Raw genomic sequence first — 20,379 nt, 5'->3', positions numbered from 1 at the left:
TAGGGGAGCAATTTGTTCATTTTTTTCAACAAAAAAAGGAAATGAAAATAGCAGGGTATACAAGTCACAACCAGAAATGACACAGTGCACGTCGTTTGCAGATGTTCAACCGAGGCTGGCCAACAGGTCGAGGTAAAACGTACGGAACGTCTCCATCTCGGCGCGCGGGAGCGCCAGCCCAACCTCGATGCCGCCGTCTCCGTCGCGGCCGCTCTCCGCCAGCGCCAGCGCGCCCGTGCGTTCCACCGATGCGATCTCCACCTTCGTCGGCCTGCCCCACGCCCCGCCGAAATCCGCGGCCGCGTAGACGCCCAGCTTCGGCGACCCGGCCACGGTCACCGCCCGCGCCGAAGCGTACTCCTGCACCCAGCGCACCCACCCCCGAGATCCCCGGAACACGCTCCCTACCTCGGCCAGCCCCTCGATCGCGCGCCATATGGCAGCCGAGGCGACCGCCGCGGTGAGTTCGCCCCGCTTTGCTTGGACGCGGCACAGACCGAGGCAGTTGCCGAAGTAGTTCGCAGGTACAGGCGGGCTCGCGCGGGGCTTGCACCCCGTCACGAACCCGAAGTGCGCGTCGGGTGCCGGAGCTCCTTCCAAGCCCCTGCCGCCGCCGCGCGCGTGCACGATGCCGGCCCACGCGGCGCCGCACGCCAGCGCGTACGGTGAGCACCGCGCCGAGGTCTCCGACTCGACGCGCCTCCCGAGCGCGCGGAGTTGCTTCTCGGTGAACCGGAACGTGGCGAGCACGACGCCAGGGCGGCGACTGAGGTCCCAGTCGTCGAGGCGCTCGTGGCCGCCGGCTGTACCGAGCGCTCGGTGGTCGCGCAGGAACGCCTCCCGGAGGCCGGCGTCGTCCCGCACGACGCCGCGGTCGAACAGCGGGGGCACGTCCATCGCCACCGCCCCGTTGCGCTCGGGGCCGCGGCGGTGGGCGGCGGTCCACGTGCTGAGGAAGTGCGCGTAGCTGGAGCCGTCGGCCACGGCGTGGTGCACCGTCGTGCCGATGCAAATGCCGACGCGTGGGAACACCGTAATCTGGACGGCGAGGACGCCCTGTTGGGACCGAGACCCGCCGTGTTTTGGCAGCGCGGGGAGCAGCGGACGTATCCTCGTGGTGTCGCGGGCGTTGTCGCCGGCGAGGTCTCGGAAGTCGTCGCTGCCGACGGCCACGGTTAGCGGGACGGAGTCGCCGTCGGAGAACACGACCTCCGGCGGCGCCACGCCCTCGTCGGCCAACTCGCACGTCAACTTCCCCGCCAACGGATAGAAGTGGTGCAGCGCGGCGGCGAGGGACCTCCTAAACCGTGGCAGCTCGCCGAGCGTGAAGTCCGAGACGTCGAGGAGGTCGGCGTTGTCGTAGAAGAAGAGACGCTGCACGGGCGGGATGGCCCAGAAGACGAGGTCGAAGAAGGTGAGCGGCAGCGCCCGTGGCTGCCCTGCCGCCGGTGCCGGCGACGGCGTGACGTGAAACTGGTCCAGGACAGTCACGGGGTGAAGAAGTGGTGTAGGCGCCATCGGTGTCGTGGCTGACAGACTCTTGGCTCTGCAATGGTGTTTTGCTCTGGCTCTGTTGTCTGTGCCTCTCTGTCCCAGTGGCCGATTACTCTGAAATCACATGTGAGCACTCAGATGCAGCTGATAACTCGCCAATCGCCATGGGGCACACATACACCCAATCCATGGGCCATGGGGCAAGCGGACACGGCCTATTAAAACGCAGCACCAAGTGCAGCTGATAAGTCGCACTGGCTATTCTATTCATAGGCTACCATTGAGCAGTAGCAAAGCGCTTTGGCTTATCTCCCATACGTACGCAGGCGCCGCCTAGCCGCCGACGGTGAAAATGTCGTCGACGAACCTCGCGGGCGCCGGCGCGGAGCCGTTCCGTGTGTTCGTGGGGTACGACCCTCGCGAGGACATGGCGTACCGCGTGTGCCGGCGCTCCCTGCTGCGCCGCTCGTCCATCCCGCTGGAGATCACCCCGATCGTGCAGCAGGAGCTCCGCGAGGCGGGGCTCTACTGGCGGGAGCGCGGGCCGACGGAGAGCACCGAGTTCTCCTTCACCCGCTTCCTGACGCCGTACCTGGCGGGGTACCGCGGGTGGGCGCTCTTCGTGGACTGCGACTTCCTCTTCGTGTCCGACGTGGCGGCGCTGGCGCGGCTCGCCGCCGACGCCGACCCGCGGCACGCGGTGCTGTGCGTGCACCACGACTACACGCCCACGGAGGCCACCAAGATGGACGGCGCCGTGCAGACGTCGTACCCGCGCAAGAACTGGTCCTCCATGGTGCTCTTCGACTGCGGCCACCCCAAGAACCGCGCCGCGCTCACGCCGGAGGCCGTCAGCACGCGCAGCGGCGCGTACCTGCACCGCTTCATGTGGCTCGACGACGACGAGGTCGGCGAGGTGCCGTTCGTGTGGAACTTCCTCGTGGGCCACAACCGCGTCGACCCCGCCGAAGAGGCCGGGACGGCGCCGTGCGCGATACACTACACGTCCGGGGGACCGTGGTTCGAGAGGTACAGGGACTGCGAGTTCGCGGACCTCTGGGTCCAGGAGCGCGCCGCCTACGAGGCCGAAGAGGCCGACAAGGACGTGGATGGATACATGGCACCCGCCGTGGTGTCGGTGGAGGTGGATGCATGAGATTGAGACGACGTACCATCTCCCTGCTGCCCGCGCTAGACAGGGTGGCGTATGGATTTACTCGTATCGTATCCTCAGCTCCCGCTTCGTTGTGTGCTGTTTTCGTGTATGTGGATGGATATATATGTGTTGCGTGCATGGTAGAAGTAGTACCGGTACCACATGTCCATGTAACGGCCTGTTCGGCGTACCCCATATTCGATTTGTTTGACTTGTTTTTTCGGTCATAATAGTATTTTTTTCGTAATAATTCAGTCAGAACAGTATTTTTCAACCAGTTTCAGATCAGCGAACGGGGGCATGTTGGTGAGCTGTCGATGTTAGAATAAAGACGCGTTCGTTGCATGCCCAGCCACAACCTGGCCATCTTGAAGAGAGGTGACAACTGAGAAAGAGACGAGAGCCAACGCAATTTTTTTTTGAAGAATGAGATCAGCCAACGCAAGTTCATTTCATTGATCTCAGTTGTATAAAATATAATATACAACCATATACCCTACTCTATAGGATCTCCATGCTCCCTGGTCCCTGGAGACTAGGAACGTGAGCAACTGTATGCAACGGTTCCTAACTGTTGTGTGTGTGTTGGGGTGGTGGGGGGTGTGTGTGTGGGTGGGTGTGTGGGGGGAGCTGTCAGCTGCGCATGCGGCATGGACCTCTGATGCAGAAAGTAGAGCATTCATGCAGCTACTACCTTTTTTTAGAGTTTAGACCAAACATCGGATCAGTGAACTTTACTGAAACCCAAAGGCGCTTATCACCGCTTGTTCTAGGTTCGGGTTTGCTAGCGTCGGGACGTAAAATGGATGGAGCATCCGGACGTCTGCGCCTGCAATCTGTTTCCCACGCCCACATGGGGCCTACGCCGTCCCCCTCGCCCCCGAACGTCACCAGCATCGAGAGGAGCGGGAGGGGGCGGCGGATGCCCAGCCGGCGCCGGGAGGAGGAGAAGAGACACCAAGGCGAGGCGGCAGAAGATGAGAAGAGAAATGCAACATCCGATCTACCTTTGAAAGATCCAAATGTAACACTTGCAGCATACGTCTGAATGAAACACTTGAAACATGCATCTGAAACACTTGTAAAAACAGTTGAAACCCAGATAAAACACTTGCGACATATGTGTGAAACATATGAAACACCAAATAAACAACTTGCAACATATGTCTAGAAAAACAGATGAAACATTGGGAACAGAAGCTTGCAACATATGTGTACAACCATTGCAACATATTCAACATCACGATCTACGTACTTTTGCAACATCCATATAAAACACTTGCAACATACTTCTGAAACATTTGAAACATACAGAGCTCGACATTTGAAACATACATCTGAAACTCATAAAACATACAGATCGAGCTCAACATACTTCCAAAAGTGATGGGCCATCAGTGAAGGTCAGTCTGTAGTAGTGTGGTAATTTGATTGGTCAACTCAAGAGGAACTTTTATTCCTAGTTAGCTAGAATAAATTTCCATTTTGTTGCGATAATTTAGGAGGAACATTAAAAGGAATATAGAGTATATGTACACATTTACATAAATAAATAAATAAATAAATAAATAAATAAATAACATATGTTTTATTCTTAAATGATAGCAAGAGGCTCCTTGGAATATTACAATTTAATATGAGTTGATTAATGTTTCTATCATATGTATGACTAAGATTGCTATGTCAAATAAACTGAAATCGTAATTATGATATTGTTTGTCACTGTGGTTGATAAGCACAAAAGAAGTGTTATTGCTCTTATAATGAACAAATTATGCGAACAAGTCTCGGCAAAGTCATTGCAACAATAAGAAGTGCGAGCTAATTCTCTGTAGCTTTAGCTCAACATTATCCATATTGCCATGACATGACTTGAGGAGATAAAGGGACAAATAATCAACCAATAACATAGAAAAAGTTCTACAAAGAAAGCAAATAATCGTGCACAGATCATATTCTCCTTGAATCATTGTATATAAGAAATACTACTCTATGCTCAGAAGTGAAATGTTCTGCATGCTACTTGCAGAGACATAGGTTATGTTTGGTTCCAAAGCCAATCTTACCAGGCCTTGCTTTCACAGGCAAGCCTTGCATCGCAGGTAGTGGAGAGCCGATTTTCCTCTCTTCCTTCAGCAAGGAAAAACTTGCTTGCGCAGGCCACAAGGTAACCCAAAGAGGAATTGTAACGCCCCGACCCGGAAAGACGACTAAGACCCACTGTACATATTAAATGAACCACATCTGTTAATAAACTCTCTTGCGCTTTTCATCCTCGCTTCGCGCAAGAGGATTGATCCGGAGTTAACAGCCTCCTAGGTCCAGGCTTTTAAGCTGGCTCAGCTCTTCTCCAACTTCCAGGTACTAAACTTTGCCGCTACAGTGCTTTCTGCGATGCTACAGTACCCTCGAAGCTACTGTGTCGCGAATTCGGTCTGGCCCAATGGGCTGGGTCTCACATCCACCCACCCTCAAAGGATTCGATGTCCTCGTCGAACGCTGAACCAAGCTACCTAGTAGGACAAATATCTAGGACTGACTCTCTTGGCCATGTTCGTATTTCCAGTTCCCCGCCCATCATGCCCTCACAGGAGCCATGCACAACCTATCCAGGCTTCCAGACCATATGTAACCGTGAAACCACGAGAGTTGGCTCTGATTATCATTTGTAACGCCCCGACCCGGGAAGATGGCTAAGGCTCACTCTACATGTTGAATGAACCACACCTGCTAATTAACTATCTTGCGCTTTTCGTCCTCGCTTCGTGCAAAAGGATTGATCCGGAGTTAACAACCTGAAAGGATCTAACAATGCCTAGAGGGGGGTGAATAGGCGTATCTAAAAATTTACTACAAATGCTAAGTTCAAATCTGTCAGTCAATGTCGAAAGTCCCGGCATTTGGGTCGGAACTCCCAACGTTGTCAGAAGTTCTGGCACAAACGTCAGCAGTTCCGACGCCTACGTGAACTACAAAAGCAGTGCCAAATTTAACTTTGCGGATAAATAATCATACAACCTCACTTCCTAATGGTTTGGTGAAGATGTTGGGTCACTCCCTTGATGCTGTAATGCCTCCAAATCGTAGATCGAGTCCAAACCCTAAAATTGAAGTTTGAAAGACATAGAGACAAACGCATACAAGTAATCTCTAGCAATCACAACAACAAGCATACGGGACACAAGGATTTATCCTGAGGTTCGGTAGCCCCACTAAGGAGCTCCTACGTCCTCGTTGTTGAGGTGACCACCAAGGTCGGAGTCTTTTCCACCTCCTTGCCTCTCTCAAAGCGACCACAAAGGTCACTTGAGATTTCCACTAAGAAATCGAAGGGTGATACAAACTTTTCAAGGCTCTTCCACAAGATGGAAGCTCTTGGGCAACGCCTAGCCGGCTAGGCGCAAAGCCCTAAGGCTGGATAATGAGTTGGCTCAGCTCGGCTCGTTCTGGCTCGTTAAGATAACAAGCTAGCTCGGCTCGGCTCGTTATCCTAACGAGCTAGAAAGCCAGCTCGGCTCGACTCGTTAAAAGCTCGAGCTGGCTCGTTAAGCTCGCGAGTCAGATATAAAAATACACAAAATATAATATTTGCATTTATCTAAAGTTTGAGAATAATAATAATAATATAAAATAAATGCATCTAGACCAGTTACCAGTCAATTTATAGGGTCTAGACCAGTTACCAGTCAATTGTAAAGTGCAAGACATGAAGTAATACAAAAACTAATATAAGTTTTGATACTTTTTTTTTCTGGAAGCTTAGAGTCAACCAACTACCAGTTATCATAACGAGCCGAGCCGAGCCGAGCCAAGTCGAGCTAGCCACGAGCCGAGCGAGCTAACGAGCTTCGAGTTTTCCGTCCAGCCTTACAAAGCCCCAAGAGTAATAGACGCAAAATCAACCGGCTTGACGAAGAAATCAAGTGCTCAAGCATGCCAAAGTGATGCTCTCACTTAATCCACTCTCCTTTCACTCAAAACCCTAAGGGAATCGAAGATTAGAGCAAAGGGGGAAGGAGAGGGGTGCTTTAGTTGCTTGGGAGCTATTGAGCACAAAGTGGGTCAGCTATGAATGAGTCCGTAACGGTTAGAAGTGAAGAGAGTGATATTTATAGTCCAAGTGAAAATCTAACCATTCAGATCTACGTCGGAAGTTCTAACGCAGATCTTGGGACTTCCATTGTTAATAAAAAACACTGTTTACAAAGGGTCAGAAGTCCACGCGTGCAAGTCAATGTCGGAACTCCCAGCAAACGTCGGGACTTTCGACGGTCGGAACTTCCAACGTACGTTGGGACTTCCGATGTGTGCAGTTAAACAACTAGCCAGCACCGCTGATGCCGGGACTTCCAGCTTGGGTCGGGACTTCCGACAGTCGGGAGTTCCGGCTTATGTCACGACTTCCAACACCGACAGTCAACGGGCTAGCAAAACCACCGATGTCGGGACTCCGGGCTTGGGTTGAGACTTCCGACTGTCGAAAGTTCTAACTCACATCAGGACTTCCAACGTCCATAGTCACCGCGCAGGCTAAGTGACTAGGAGTCAGAACTTCCGGCAAGAGTCATGACTTCCGACTATCGGGAGTTCTGGCTTATGTCGGGACATCCGACACTGACAATCATAGAAAAATGATCTACGTGCTCGTGGAGTGCTAGAGTGTCTCTCTTTAGATTTAATTATTATACTTGAGCACTCTATCTTCCTCAGACCAACTTAATTTGTATCCCTCTTTATAGTGCAACGGATCCTAAACTCAAAAGCAAAAATAAAACCTTTGGAGAGCGCTTTGAGTTCATCCACCTTTACAACTTCAAAAATTGAGGAATACCATTTCATCTTTATCAACTCTTTGATTCTTTCATGGGACTAATAGCTGCAACGTATCTCAGTAAGATCACATTAGTCCCTAATTTGGATGTCATCAATACACCAAAACCCACATAGGAGGCAAATGCACTTTCAATCTCTCCCTTTTTGGTAATTGATGACAACCAACTTAGGCTTTTATAAGAATAAAAGATTTTAAAACTTTTGAACCCTAAAATTTATGAAGAGCTCCCCTTGATGTATGCATGAATTTGAATATCAATTAGAATCATCTATACATGATTTGCATACCTCAAGACGAAAGCTCCCCCTAAATTTTGCAATCCGTGGGGTGGAACAAGTGTGTGAACAAATAGATATCCATAAAAAATGCAATATGACATGTTATTTCACACAACAAATAAAAGAATACGATGGCCAAGATTTCAAAGTAGAAATTTGAAGCAACACATGGCCATCAAAATACATGCACCAACACATGTAGAGACAAGCACAAGTTAATAAGCTAGATAGATAATCATGACTTGTCCTACAATCATTCATCACAAACATATATAGATATTTGTCCATCACAAAGTGGCCACCACACAACAAAGTGCTTACATGCTAAGGGTTTAGAAAGTCTCCAAATAAAATAACCAACTAACTTATTACATGATGTCAAAGCCTAACACTCCCCCTTTGTCAACAAGTGCCAAAAGGGGTAGGCCGCATGAAAACCCAACTACTCATCCTCATAGTCATCATCCTCATCTTGGCCACCGTCCTCACCACCATCGTCGTCTTCATCATCATCGTCCTTGATGTAATCCTCATCTTCTTCCATCGCCTTGCCCTTGCCATGAGGACGAGAAGTCGCATCATCTTCGTAGGCCTCACAAGCCTCATCATATAGAGCCAACGAATCATGGGGAGGCACAAACAGCGATGGAGGAGAAGAGACAATCCCTGCGTGTTGTTCTAACCGATATAGCCGCTCTTGCATATCGTGCTCACGTTGAGCACTAGCACAACATTATCCAAACATATATGTCATGAGGAACTTGAATTTGGTTGGCTTCTTACCCGAGGAGGAAGAAGAGAGGGGCGCGACACTAGAGGAGCGAGCAACAGTAGTAGGTGGTGAAGCACCATGGCGAGAGCGAGGACCCGAAGAACGTTTCCCTTTTGCTTTGGCTACATCACCTTTCTCCCTCAGTTCTCTAGCAGCAATAATGGATGTTTTGTTGGATATCTTGAGGAGCTTTTGCTGAGTGTCATAGGGAAATCAGATGCCAGATACTTGCTCAATGACATGCATAATGTATGGTGCATAGGGAAGATGCTTCACCGGATCCTCAGAAGCATCATGTATCTTGTTCCAAATGTATCTGCTGATGGAAAACTTCTGAAACTCATCTCCAAATCGCTGAAGCACCTTCTGTGAATCATCACGAAGGAAAGTGGAATCACCTACCTTGGGATACAAGATCTATCATAGGATGTTGTTTAGAACATAATAGTAGGGCTTCAGAAACACTGTCTGTCCATTAGTTGTGTGTCCATCAAGATACATATGTTAGTACTCCTCCAAAGCGACATCCTCATACTCAATCAATTCAGTTGCAGTGCGGTCACTATGACTCAAACCAAGAAGGTGAGAGAAAGTGATGAAGTCCACCTTATAATGCTTGCCTTCAGTAGTACAATGAACAATGTCAATAGCACCTGTAGTGTCTCGCTCATGATGATAGAAAGCATAAAACTGACAAATAAGCTCATTGTTCCAATGCTTCCTAAACTCTAGCAGGTAGGATAGCCCATTGAGTCTATATCCTGAACCATCTACTCCAGCTCAGGTTCCTTGTACTTTCCAAGAGAGTATGCATCAATGCACTTCATCTGAAGGACCGGTGGCTCCCTCTTCTTCAAAAACTTCTGATATAGAATGGAATCATAAAAGTCATGGAAGGGGTGCCAAAAATGATACTCAAGTCGTAGATCCTTCTCGTCCTCAGCATAAAGGTTCCTGCCCCTCTGGGACCTAATATCCTTAACCCGATGACGATAGTCCACTGGAAGAGGATGAGTCCATCCACCAGCAAGATTCGGAGCCATGCGTGGGCTCCCGCATGATCGGCGACACACCCATGAACGGAACAAGCTAAGAGACAAACCTCGGACCGCGAGTCGGGGTGTGAGTCGGTGGAGCAACAATGGTGCAGCCAACACGCTCAAGAGCTTCCTCTCTTCATCAACAATCGACATATCCCCAACAAAGGCTGGGGCAGGAGGAGGAGCGAGAGCCGATGACCCTTGGTCGTCACGGCGACGGGCAGCACGGGAACCACCAGCAGCGGCATGGGAACCACCAGCACCACCACGCTGATAAGACACCTTGGCGCGGCCAGATGGCTTGGGGACAGCGGCATGATCTTGGTTCTTCTTGGATCGCTTTTCCCTATGACGCGAGGGACTTCCACCGTCCATGACTGCGAAGAACATGAAGTGGAACTAAGAAATAATACAACGAGAAGCGAACGAACATCAAGAATGGAAGAAACATGAATGGAGTGGTCGCCCTAGGGTCGGTAGTTCCAGCCGAAGTTGGGACTTTTGATAGCTGGGAGTTTTGGCCTAGCATCAGGAGTTCCGATAGTTGAAACCACTGACGTTCACCGGGACTTCCAGCGCACAAGGTGACCATCCCATTCATGGAGCTTCAAATCGCGACACTCATTCAAACAAGGAAGATAGAGGAGTAGAGAGAGAAAGAATGGAGTCAAAACACAAGGTACATTGGATTAGGGTTAGGACGCCACAGTAGTACCTTGAATCGAGGAAAGAGGAGATGAAGAGAAACGAAATCGTAGTCGATGAACAAATCCACGAGCGCAATCACCTCCACCAATGGAAACTCCACCACCGAACCAACGAAGAACACCAAGGCGAACGGGGAGGAGAGAGGGCGGAAGTGCCGAGTAACCGGAAGGGAAGGGGGTCGTAACTCCCGGTGGCGGCAGAGCAGGCCAAAACCGCGGCTGGAGGCCGAAACTCCCGACGAGGAGAAGCAAGGGCAGTGAGGGATGGCGGCACATGGAGAGGTGATGGGGGCATCAGGAGGGAAGGAGGGAGGAAATAACCGAAGTAAAAAAAAAGATTCGGGCCGGGTATAAATGAGCCGGGCAACCGACGTGGCGCGGTAAAAAAAATCAGATCTGCGTCAGAACTCCCGGTGTACGTCGGGACTTTGTAGGGTCGAGATGGCGGACTAAAGGGGGGTGAATAGTCCTTTCTAAAATTAATCGCGTCGGCTAACCAAAACAAGTGTGGAATTAAGACTATCGGTCTAGCCAAGACTACACCCCTCTATCTATGTTCTCTAGCACCTTTCAAAGATATTAATTAAGCAACAAAAGTGCTGAGCTAGCTAGAGCTCACCTAACCAATTCTAGGAGCAAAGCCACACAAACCTATGCCACTAGTACTTTAAGCAACAAGAGAGCTCCTTACATAAACTAGTAAGCAAAAGCACAAAGCTATCTAAGCTTACTAGCAATGCTCAATAACAAGGCAACCAATGCCAAATTAGGGAGCGCAATTACTTAGCTACACAAACTAAGCAATGTGACTAACAAGGTTACACAAACCAAATTAGCCACGCAAGGGAGCTACTTCTATGCTACACAAGTAAGAAGGTAACTAGTAAGCTACATAAGCTAACTAATTACAAGAGCAACTACACAAGCACAATGTATATAAAAGTAATTACAAGCTTGTGTATCGAGGATGCAAACCAACGGGAAGAACAAGGTTGACACGGTGATTTTTCTCTCGAGGTTTGCGTGTTTGGCAACACGCTAGTCCCCGTTGTGTCGATCGCTCACTTGATGGTTCGGTGGCTAATTGGCATCACCCGCCAAGCCCGCATGTTGGGCACCGCAAGAACCTACCCCAAAAGTGAGGGTAGCTCAATGACATGCTTTACTAGAGTTGCTCTTCGTGGTTCCCGCGGGGCGAGCACAATGCCCCTCACAAAGCTCTTCTCCAGAGCACCGCACAAGCTTCTTGCGGGCTTCGACGGAGACCACCACCAAGCCGTCTAGGATGTGGCAACCTCCAAGAGTAATAAGCACCACCGGCTTGCAACTCGATCACCTAGTGTCACTCAATGCAACCTCACGATGCAATCGCACTAGAATCGCTCTCTTACACAATCGAATGATCACTATCAAGTATATGTGAGATGGAGGGCTCCCAAGCACTCACAAGCATAGACACAAAGTCTCCCGAGGTGCTCAGCACCAACCATGGCCGAGGCCACCTTCTATTTATAGCCCCATGGGCTAAACTAGCTATTACCCCTTCACTGGGCAAAACTCGGGATGATCGGATGCTCCAGTCGTATCGACCGGATGCAGGACCTCAGCGTCCGGTCAACGGATGCTCACGACGTGTCGCCTCCGTTCAACCTCAGTCACTTGATCTCAATGGTCAAGTGATGACCAGATGCAGCTGCTCAAACTGACCGGACGCAACAACCTCAGCGTCCGGTCGTTTCTAGTAAGGTACCAGTCACGACCGGACACGTCCGGTCGGTCACAATCGGACGCAGCATCAGCGTCCGGTCCTTCTCCAACTTTTCTATGTCACCTACATCACCGTACGTCAACCTGACCAAATGCACCATGCTAGCGTCCGGTCACTTATAGCACCAGCGTCCGGTCGAAGACCGACGCCTGCACGCTCTTGGCCGCCGCTGACCGAACACAGGACCCCAGCATTCGATCACCATGTGACCAGCGTCCGGTCCACTTCGTGAGACCCTATCTTTTCTATATAGGGCGCCAGTGGCACCGTCGGACTGTCCGCACTCTACGGGTGGACATTGCCGGTGGAGTTCCTAACCCTTCTCACCTCCGTTTCATCGTCGAGTTGATCCACATCAACTCCAACTTCATTTCCTTTGTAAATGTGCCACCACCACCAAGTGTACACCATCATGTGTATGTGTGTTAGCATTTTCACAATTATTTTCCAAAGGATTAGCCACTCAACTTACCACGCCACTCAATCCTAGCGACGATGCAAAGTTAGATCACTCGAGTGACACTTAGATGACTGATATGCAAACAAGTTTGCCCCTCTTGATAGTACGGCCATCTATCCTAAACCTGGTCATCAACTTCTCTACACACCTATGATCGGTGAAATGAAATGCCCTAAGTTATACCTTTGCCTTGCGCATTTCATTCCATCTCCAATGTCGATGCAACACATGCACCAATATGATCAACAATGATATGATCCACTTCATATCATCACGTGATCATATTGGTTCATCGATCTTGACTTCACTTGCTTTTCACCATTGCCTTCGTCCATCGGTGCCAAGTCTTGCTCAAGCTTCACCGCCACGCGGTCCATCGCTCCAAATCCTCCGACTTGCCCTTCACGCTTGCAACCAATCCATCAAGCCAAGTCTTGTCATGATCTTCTCCACCTTGATCACATGACTCAATGGCATGTCTCATTTGTAATGAGCTCCTTCATCATCACATGTGTGAGCTTTGCAACATCTCCAAGCCATTTTCACCTTCATAGCATGTGTTGCTCACACACATATACCTGTGGACTAATCACCTATGTATCTCACATAAACACAATTAGTCCACCTAGGTTGTCACTCAATTACCAAAACCACACAAGGACCTTTCAGACTTCCGACCGTCGGGAGTTCTGACCTACGTTGGGACTTCCGACGTAGGGAAACTGAAAACCCCTCAAACTTGAACTCACTACACCATGTGGGGCACAAATATAATGGACACTAACATTTTCACAAGTGACTAGATTTCATTCAACCAACACAAAGCAATAGTCACTTATGAAAATTATAAAATAGATTTTGAAAGTGGCACACAATGTTTTCTTAATTCTTTTCTCCTAACTAGATCAAACAAAATGTGTGTGCAAGGGATCAAGCCACATTACGAGAATCAATGATATTTAGTTCACTCCTCAAAGCACAAAATCTTGACTCATCTAGGGGCTTTGTGAAGATATCGGCTAATTGTTTTTCGGTGCTCACATGGTGAATGGCGATATCTCCTTTGGCTTCGTGGTCTCTCAAAAAATGATGTCAGATGTCTATGTGCTTTGTTCGAGAGTGGTTTATAGGGTTGTTTGCCAACTTAATGGCACTCTCGTTGTCACACAAAAGTAGAATCTTGGTTAACTCATATCCAAAGTTCTTTAGTGTTTGCTTTATCCAAAGTAGTTGGGCACAACAAGCACCGGCCGCCACATACTCGGCTTTGGCGGTGGACAAAGCAACAAAATTTTGCTTCTTAGAGCTCTAAGACACCAAGGATCGACCAATAAATTGGCAAGGCCCAGTAGTACTCTTTTGGATTACTTTGCAACCGGCATAATCCGAATTGAAATAGCCAAGTAACTCAAAAGTAGAGCCCTTAGGATACGACAAGCCAAGATTAGGAGTGTGCACTAAATACCGAAAAAATCTCTTAACAACCATCAAATGACATTCTTTCGGATTAGCTTGAAATCTTGCACACATGCATACACTAAGCATAATATTGGGCCTAGATGCACAAAGGTAAAGAAGTGATCCAATCATGGAGCGATATACCTTTTGATCGATGTCCTTTCCTCCTTGATCAAGATCAAGATGTCCATTAGTTGGCATGGGTGTCTTGATGGGCTTGGCCTTGTCCAAGTTAAACTTGTTCAACATGTCGTTGGTGTACTTGGTTTGACTTATGAACATGTCATCCTTGAGTTGCTTGATTTGAAATCCAAGAAATAACTTCAACTCTCCCATCATGGACATCTCAAACCTACTTGTCATCATTCTACTAAATTTCTCACAAAAAGCCACATTAGTACTACCAAATATTATGTCATCGACATATATTTGGCAAACAAAGATATCATTATTGACTTTGCGAGTAAACAAAGTAGCATCGGCCTTTCCTATCTTAAAACCTTGTTTGAGTAGGAAATCCTTTAAGCAATCATACCAAGCTCTAGGGGCTTGTTTGAGCCCATAGAGCGCCTTGTCGAGCTTGTAGACGTGGTTTAGATACTTGGGGTCTTCAAAGCCCAGTGGTTGCTCTACATACACCAACTCGGATAAGGGGCCATTAAGAAATGCACTCTTCACATTCATTTGATATAGCTTGAAGTCATGATGGGCGACATAGGCAAGTAGAATACGAATTGATTCTAGCCTAGCCACCGATGCATAGGTCTCCCCAAAATCCAAGCCTTCAATTTGAGTGAATCCTTGAGCCACCAACCTTGCCTTGTTCCTTGTTACCATGTCATGCTCATCTTGCTTGTTGTGGAAGACCCACTTGGTTCCAATCACATTTTTCTTGGGTCTTTCCACCAAGGACCAGACTTCATTCCGAGTGAAGTTCTTCAACTCCTCTTGCATGGCTATCATCCAATCTGGATCATCAAGTGCCTCTTCTACCCTATGAGGTTCCAAAGAAGAAACAAACGAGTAATATTCATAAAAACTTGCTAAACGGGAATGTGTAGTTACCCCTCATCGAATGCTCCCCAATATGTTATCAATGGGATGATCCCGTTGAATGGATTGATGCACTCTAGGATGTGGCACTTGAGTTGATCTTTGGATAGGGCCATCATCATCATCATCATGGTCATGATCGATTGGAAGATCACAATCATGAGCTTGTGGAGGGTTGACTTCACTTCTTTCTTCATTGTTGAGTTGTGGTTGAGCTCGCCCATTATTGACACCATCTTCATGAGAATGACCTTGTGCTTCATTTGATCTCCCATCTTGATTATTTCTTGTTGCAGAAGCTTCACCATGTTCATTGGATGAAACATGATGAATGGTTGGATCAAGATCATCATGCACAACATGGTCTTCATCTTCGTCTTCAATGGGCTTTACTTCACCAATAGCAAGCTTCTTGATTGCTTTGTGTGGAGCTTCTTCATTACCTATATTCTCAACATTGACTTGCTCTTTTTGAGAGCCGTCGGTTTCATCAAAAGTCACGTCTACCGCGATTTCAATCAAATCGGTGGTTTTATTGAAAACACGATATCCATGTTCGTTAGTACCATAACCAAGCATGAAGTCTTCATCAACCTTTGGTGCAAACTTAGAGCTTTTGAATTTCTTGTTAAGTATAAAACACGTGGATCCAAACACTCTAAAGTAGTGCACCTTGGGCTTTTTACCGGTTAGAAGTTCGTAGGCGGTCTTTTCTCTTTTCTTGTGAAGGTATAAGCAGTTGATGGCATGGCATGCCGTGGTGACCACTTCCGCCCAAAAGTTGGTTGGAGTCTTGTACTCATCCAACATTGCTCTTGCGACTTCTATGAGCGTTCGTTCTTCCTCTCCATAGCACCATTTTATTATGGAGTGTATGGAACCAAAAACTCATGCTTGATTCCTTCTTCATCAAGAAACTCTTCAATGTTGGTGTTCTTGAACTCCATCCCGTTGTCACTTCTAACTCTCTTGATTTTGACATCAAACTCATTTTGGGCTCTTCTTGCAAACTTCTTGAAGATACCTTGGACTTCACTCTTTTCACGCAAAAAGAATACCCAAGTGAAACGAGAATAATCATCAACAATTACAAAACTATATTTGTTACCACCAATGATTATGTAAGCGACGGGTCCAAATATGTCCATGTGAAGCAACTCCAATGGCCTTTCGGTTGTCACAACATTCTTGACAGGATATTTAGCTCCAACTTATTTTCTCGCTTGGCATGCGCTACAAATTCTATCTTTCTCAAAAGAGACATTTGTTAGTCCAAGGATGTGTTCGCCCTTTTGAAGTTTGGCCAAGTTCCTCATCCCAACATGGGCAAGTCGGCGATGCCATAACCAACCCATGCTAGATTTTGCCATTAAACAAGTCTTGGGATTTACTCTATTTGATGTGAAATCAACTAGATAGAGTTTCCCTTTTAAATGACCCGTAAATGCAATAGAGGAATCCTCCCTTCTATAGACTTCCACACCCTTATCCGTAAAGAGACAATTGTAACCCATCTCACAAAGTTGTGAAAAAAAACAATAAATTGTATCTCAACGAATTCACAAGTAAAACATTAGAAATGGAATTATCATTTGATATAGCAATTTTACCCAAACTGAGGACTTCTCCTTTTTCATTGTCACCAAACACAATATTTCCACTTTGATCATGACTTGGTTGAAATGATGTGAACATGTCCTTCTCTCGGGTCATATGATTGGTGCATCCACTATCCAACACCCAACTTGTTCCACCAGAGGAATATTCCTACAAAGACAAATTAAGCTTTTGTTTTAGGTACCCAAAAAGATTTGGGTCCTAGGAGGTTAGTCACATAAAACTTGGGCACCCAAATACTCCTTATAATTTCCTTTCTTTTTTGGGCACCAACATACTTAACCACAATCTTGCCATCCTTGCCCCAACAACACATATAGTCACTAGCATAGCACCGTGGAAGTGGTGCTTGTGGCTTGGGGACATCATATTGCTTTGTCTTGATTGTCTTGGTACTTGTAGGTTAGATCTTTGGAATGTAGACCTTGTTGTTGGCCTTGCATATAAGCTCATCAAGAGTAACGCCCTTGTTGAACTTCACACAAGGCACACCATTTATCATGTTCCTTCCATTAGCCTTTCCATCATACCTATTGTAGCCAATGCCTTTCTTGATTGATGGGTGCCTTGATGACTTGTATATAGTCTTGTTAGATTGCTCTTGACACTTGCACCCATTATTTAATATCATCTTCAACCTATGAATCTCCTTGTCTTTCTTCTCTAACTCAACAAGGTTAGTTGTATATGTATTCACATCAATTTTATAGCATCTTTTACAACCAACATTAGTGGAGACATTAGAGTCTTTTGTTGCCTTAGAAGAAGTTGAAGTGCTAGCCCAAAGAGTACTATAGTTTAACTCAAGATTTTGGTATTTTTCTTCCAAGCTTGTGAGGCTTTCTTGAGCTATACTCTTCTAATTCTCAAGGCTAGCTACTTGATCATTAACCAAGGAATGTTGCTTAGTCAATTTCCCAATTGAGTTATTGGCTAAAGACAATTCTACCGTTAACTTCTCAACCTTTATCTTTTCCTCGGCGATAGATGCTTCAAGTGCAAGGTTTTTCTCTCTCTTGAGTAATTATATCTCCTTACATCTCTAAGCATCTATCCCTCTTCTCTAATTTTTTCATTAGCGTTTTTATTTTAGAGAAGGCCTTTTTACCAAATTTCTTTATCATAGTTACTTCAATTTCTTCTATGTTCTCATCACAACTATCATTCTCATCACTAGAGGAAACGAGTGTAGTATATACCTTCTCCCCTTTTGCCATAAGACAAGTTGGGGTATAGTAGTCATTGTCAATGAGGTTGGAGAAGAGCCTCGGTGGTGAATATAGGTTAGAGAAGAGTTTTGGTGGTGAAGTTGAGTCGGAGAAGATCATGGTCGGTGAAGAAGAGTGGTGGATGGCGATGTTTGCGACTCCCTTCTTCTTCTTCTCATCATCACTTGAGTCACTATCACTTGACTCCCATTCTTCCCCAAGATGAGCTTCACCTCTCTTCTTGCCTTTGTTCTTCTTGTCTTCATCCTTGTTGTGCTTGTGCTTCTTTTTCTCATTAGGACAATCAGCTATGAAATGACCGGTTTGACCACATCCATAACAAAATCTCTTTTTGAACCTTCTCTTTCCATCACCATAGGTCTTACAGTTGCTTTTCTTCTTCATAAACTTTCTAAGATTTCTAATCACAAATACAACCTCCGCATCAGAATCTTCTTCTCCACTTGAGAAATCATCCTTCACTTTCTTCTTCTTTTCTTGACTTAAACCTTGACCTTCATGTTGTTGAGTTGCTTTAAGGGCTGCACTCTTGTTGAATCCTATTGTATTAGGATTTTGATTATGAGCATTGATTGCATCTTTATCTAGACACTCATGATGCTTGAGTTTTGAAAGAACTTCTTAAGGGGTCATCTCATCATAACTGGGCCTTTTCATGATCACGTATGCTAGCATGTTGTTCTTGGCTCTATAGGTTCTCAACATCTTTCTAGCAACCTTGTTGTCATCCTATTTGGTGTTTCCAAGAGCTCTTATGCGGTTGACCAATGCCATGAGCCTATCCAACATGGATTGTGTTGTTTCATTTTGCAAGAATACAAATCTTTCCAATTCACCATGAAGCAACTCAATGTTGCCTTTTCTCACACTTTTATCTTCTTCAAATAACACTTTCAAAGTATCCCAAATTTGTTTTGTACTTTCCATTTCATTCACTTTTCTAAACTCATCCGGAGCTAGGCTTGACACAAGCAATGCTACAGCTTGCGCATTTTGATGGAGGTTGTGCACTTCTTCCGGAGTTATCTCTCTATCTTCACCGGTAGGAATCATCACACCAACATCCACAACTTCTCAAAGTCTTGTGGCAATGAGATGCATCTTCATCTTGTAATACCAATCGGTGTATCTTGTTCCATCAAAGTGAGGTGGCTTGCCAATGTTGACAGACGGAGTATGTGGTGTTGAACCTTTCATGAGTTGTCCATAGTCAAATCTCATGTTTGAATATATTCCCTTTCCATGAGCATGCTCATCGGCTCCAATATCACTAGCAACATCTTTGTTTGCTTCATTCTTATCACTAGTATCATTCTTGCCACTTATTGCATCATCAACCTTCTTGCTCAATTCTTCCTTCATCTTGCTCATCTTATCTTGCATCTTTTTCATTTCATCTTGAAAGAGCTTGGCTTGAGCACTCATCAACTCTTCAGCTATTTTCTTGGCCATTTCGACGGCAATGACTTGCATCTTGTCGAACTCCGACATTGTTTCTTCTCACGCGGTGAAGCGCAAAAAGAAGACCTTGCTTTGATACCAATTGAAAGGATCTAACAATGCCTAGAGGGGGGGGGGGGTGAATAGGCGTATCTAAAAATTTACTACAAATGCTAAGTTCAAATCTGTCAGTAAATGTCGGAAGTCCCGGCGTTTGGGTCGGAACTCCCGACGTTGTCAGAAGTTCCGGCATAAACGTCAGCAGTTCCGACGTCTACGTGAACTACAAAAGCAGTGCCAAATTTAACTTTGTGGATAAATAATCTTGCAACCTCACTTTTTAGTGGTTTGGTGAAGATGTTGGGTCACTCCTTTGACGCCGTAATGCCTCTAAACCGTAGATCGAGTCCAAACCCTAAAATGGAAGTTTGGAAGACAAAGAGAAAAACACATACAAGTAATCTCTAGCAATCACAACAACAAGCACACGGGATACAAGGATTTATCCCGAGGTTCGGCAACCCCACTAAAGAGCTCCTACGTCCTCGTTGTTGAGGTGACCACCAAGGTCGGAGTCTTTTTCACCTCCTTGCCTCTCTCAAAGCGACCACAAAGGTCACTTGAGCTTTCCACTAAGAAATCGAAGGGTGATACAAACTTTCCAAGGCTGTTCCACAAGATGGAAACTCTTGGGCAACGCCTAGCCGGCTAGGGGCAAAGCCTCAAGAGTAATAGACGCAAAATCAATCGGCTTGACGAAGAAATCAAGTGCTCAAGCTTACCAAAGTGATGCTCTCACTTAATTCACTCTCCTTTCACTCAAAAACCTAAGGGAATCGAAGATTAGAGTAAAGGGGAAGGAGAGGGGTGCTTTAGTTGCTTGGGAGCTATTGAGCATGAAGTGGGTTAGCTGTGAATGAGTCCATAATGGTTAGAAGTGAAGAGAGTGGTATTTATACTCCAAGTGAAAATCTAATCGTTCAGATCTACGTCGGAAGTTCCAACGCAGATCTCGGGACTTTCGATGTTAACAGAAAACACTGTTCACAAAGGGTTAGAAGTCCGCGCGTGCA

At 46.7% G+C, this 20,379-nt stretch overlaps 2 protein-coding genes across 2 annotated transcripts; one reads left to right on the top strand and one right to left on the bottom strand.

Moving 5' to 3' along the window:
• LOC136475305 (phenolic glucoside malonyltransferase 1-like) lies at positions 1 to 1,524 on the bottom strand. Its single transcript, XM_066472847.1, has one exon. The coding sequence runs from the start codon at positions 1,516 to 1,518 to the stop codon at positions 106 to 108; it is 1,413 nt and encodes a 470-aa protein (XP_066328944.1). The 5' UTR covers positions 1,519 to 1,524; the 3' UTR covers positions 1 to 105.
• Positions 1,525 to 1,842: 318 nt separating this feature from the next.
• On the top strand, positions 1,843 to 2,884 carry LOC136475306 (protein CDI-like). Its single transcript, XM_066472848.1, has one exon. It carries the CDS (start codon positions 1,847 to 1,849, stop codon positions 2,648 to 2,650), a length of 804 nt encoding a protein of 267 aa, XP_066328945.1. The 5' UTR covers positions 1,843 to 1,846; the 3' UTR covers positions 2,651 to 2,884.
• The last annotated feature ends 17,495 nt before the right edge of the window (positions 2,885 to 20,379 follow it).

The sequence above is a fragment of the Miscanthus floridulus genome, chromosome 8 (assembly GCF_019320115.1).
Source record: "Miscanthus floridulus cultivar M001 chromosome 8, ASM1932011v1, whole genome shotgun sequence".
In the NCBI taxonomy this organism is placed as follows: Eukaryota; Viridiplantae; Streptophyta; class Magnoliopsida; order Poales; family Poaceae; genus Miscanthus; species Miscanthus floridulus.
The sequence above is the reverse complement of the archived record's forward strand: the minus strand, read 5'-3'. Positions and strand labels throughout refer to the sequence as shown.

Excerpts from the sequence above, each read along its gene's own strand:
- LOC136475305 (XM_066472847.1), bottom strand. The coding sequence starts at position 1,518 with ATGGCGCCTACACCACTTCTTCACCCCGTGACTGTCCTGGACCAGTTT.
- LOC136475306 (XM_066472848.1), top strand. The coding sequence starts at position 1,847 with ATGTCGTCGACGAACCTCGCGGGCGCCGGCGCGGAGCCGTTCCGTGTG.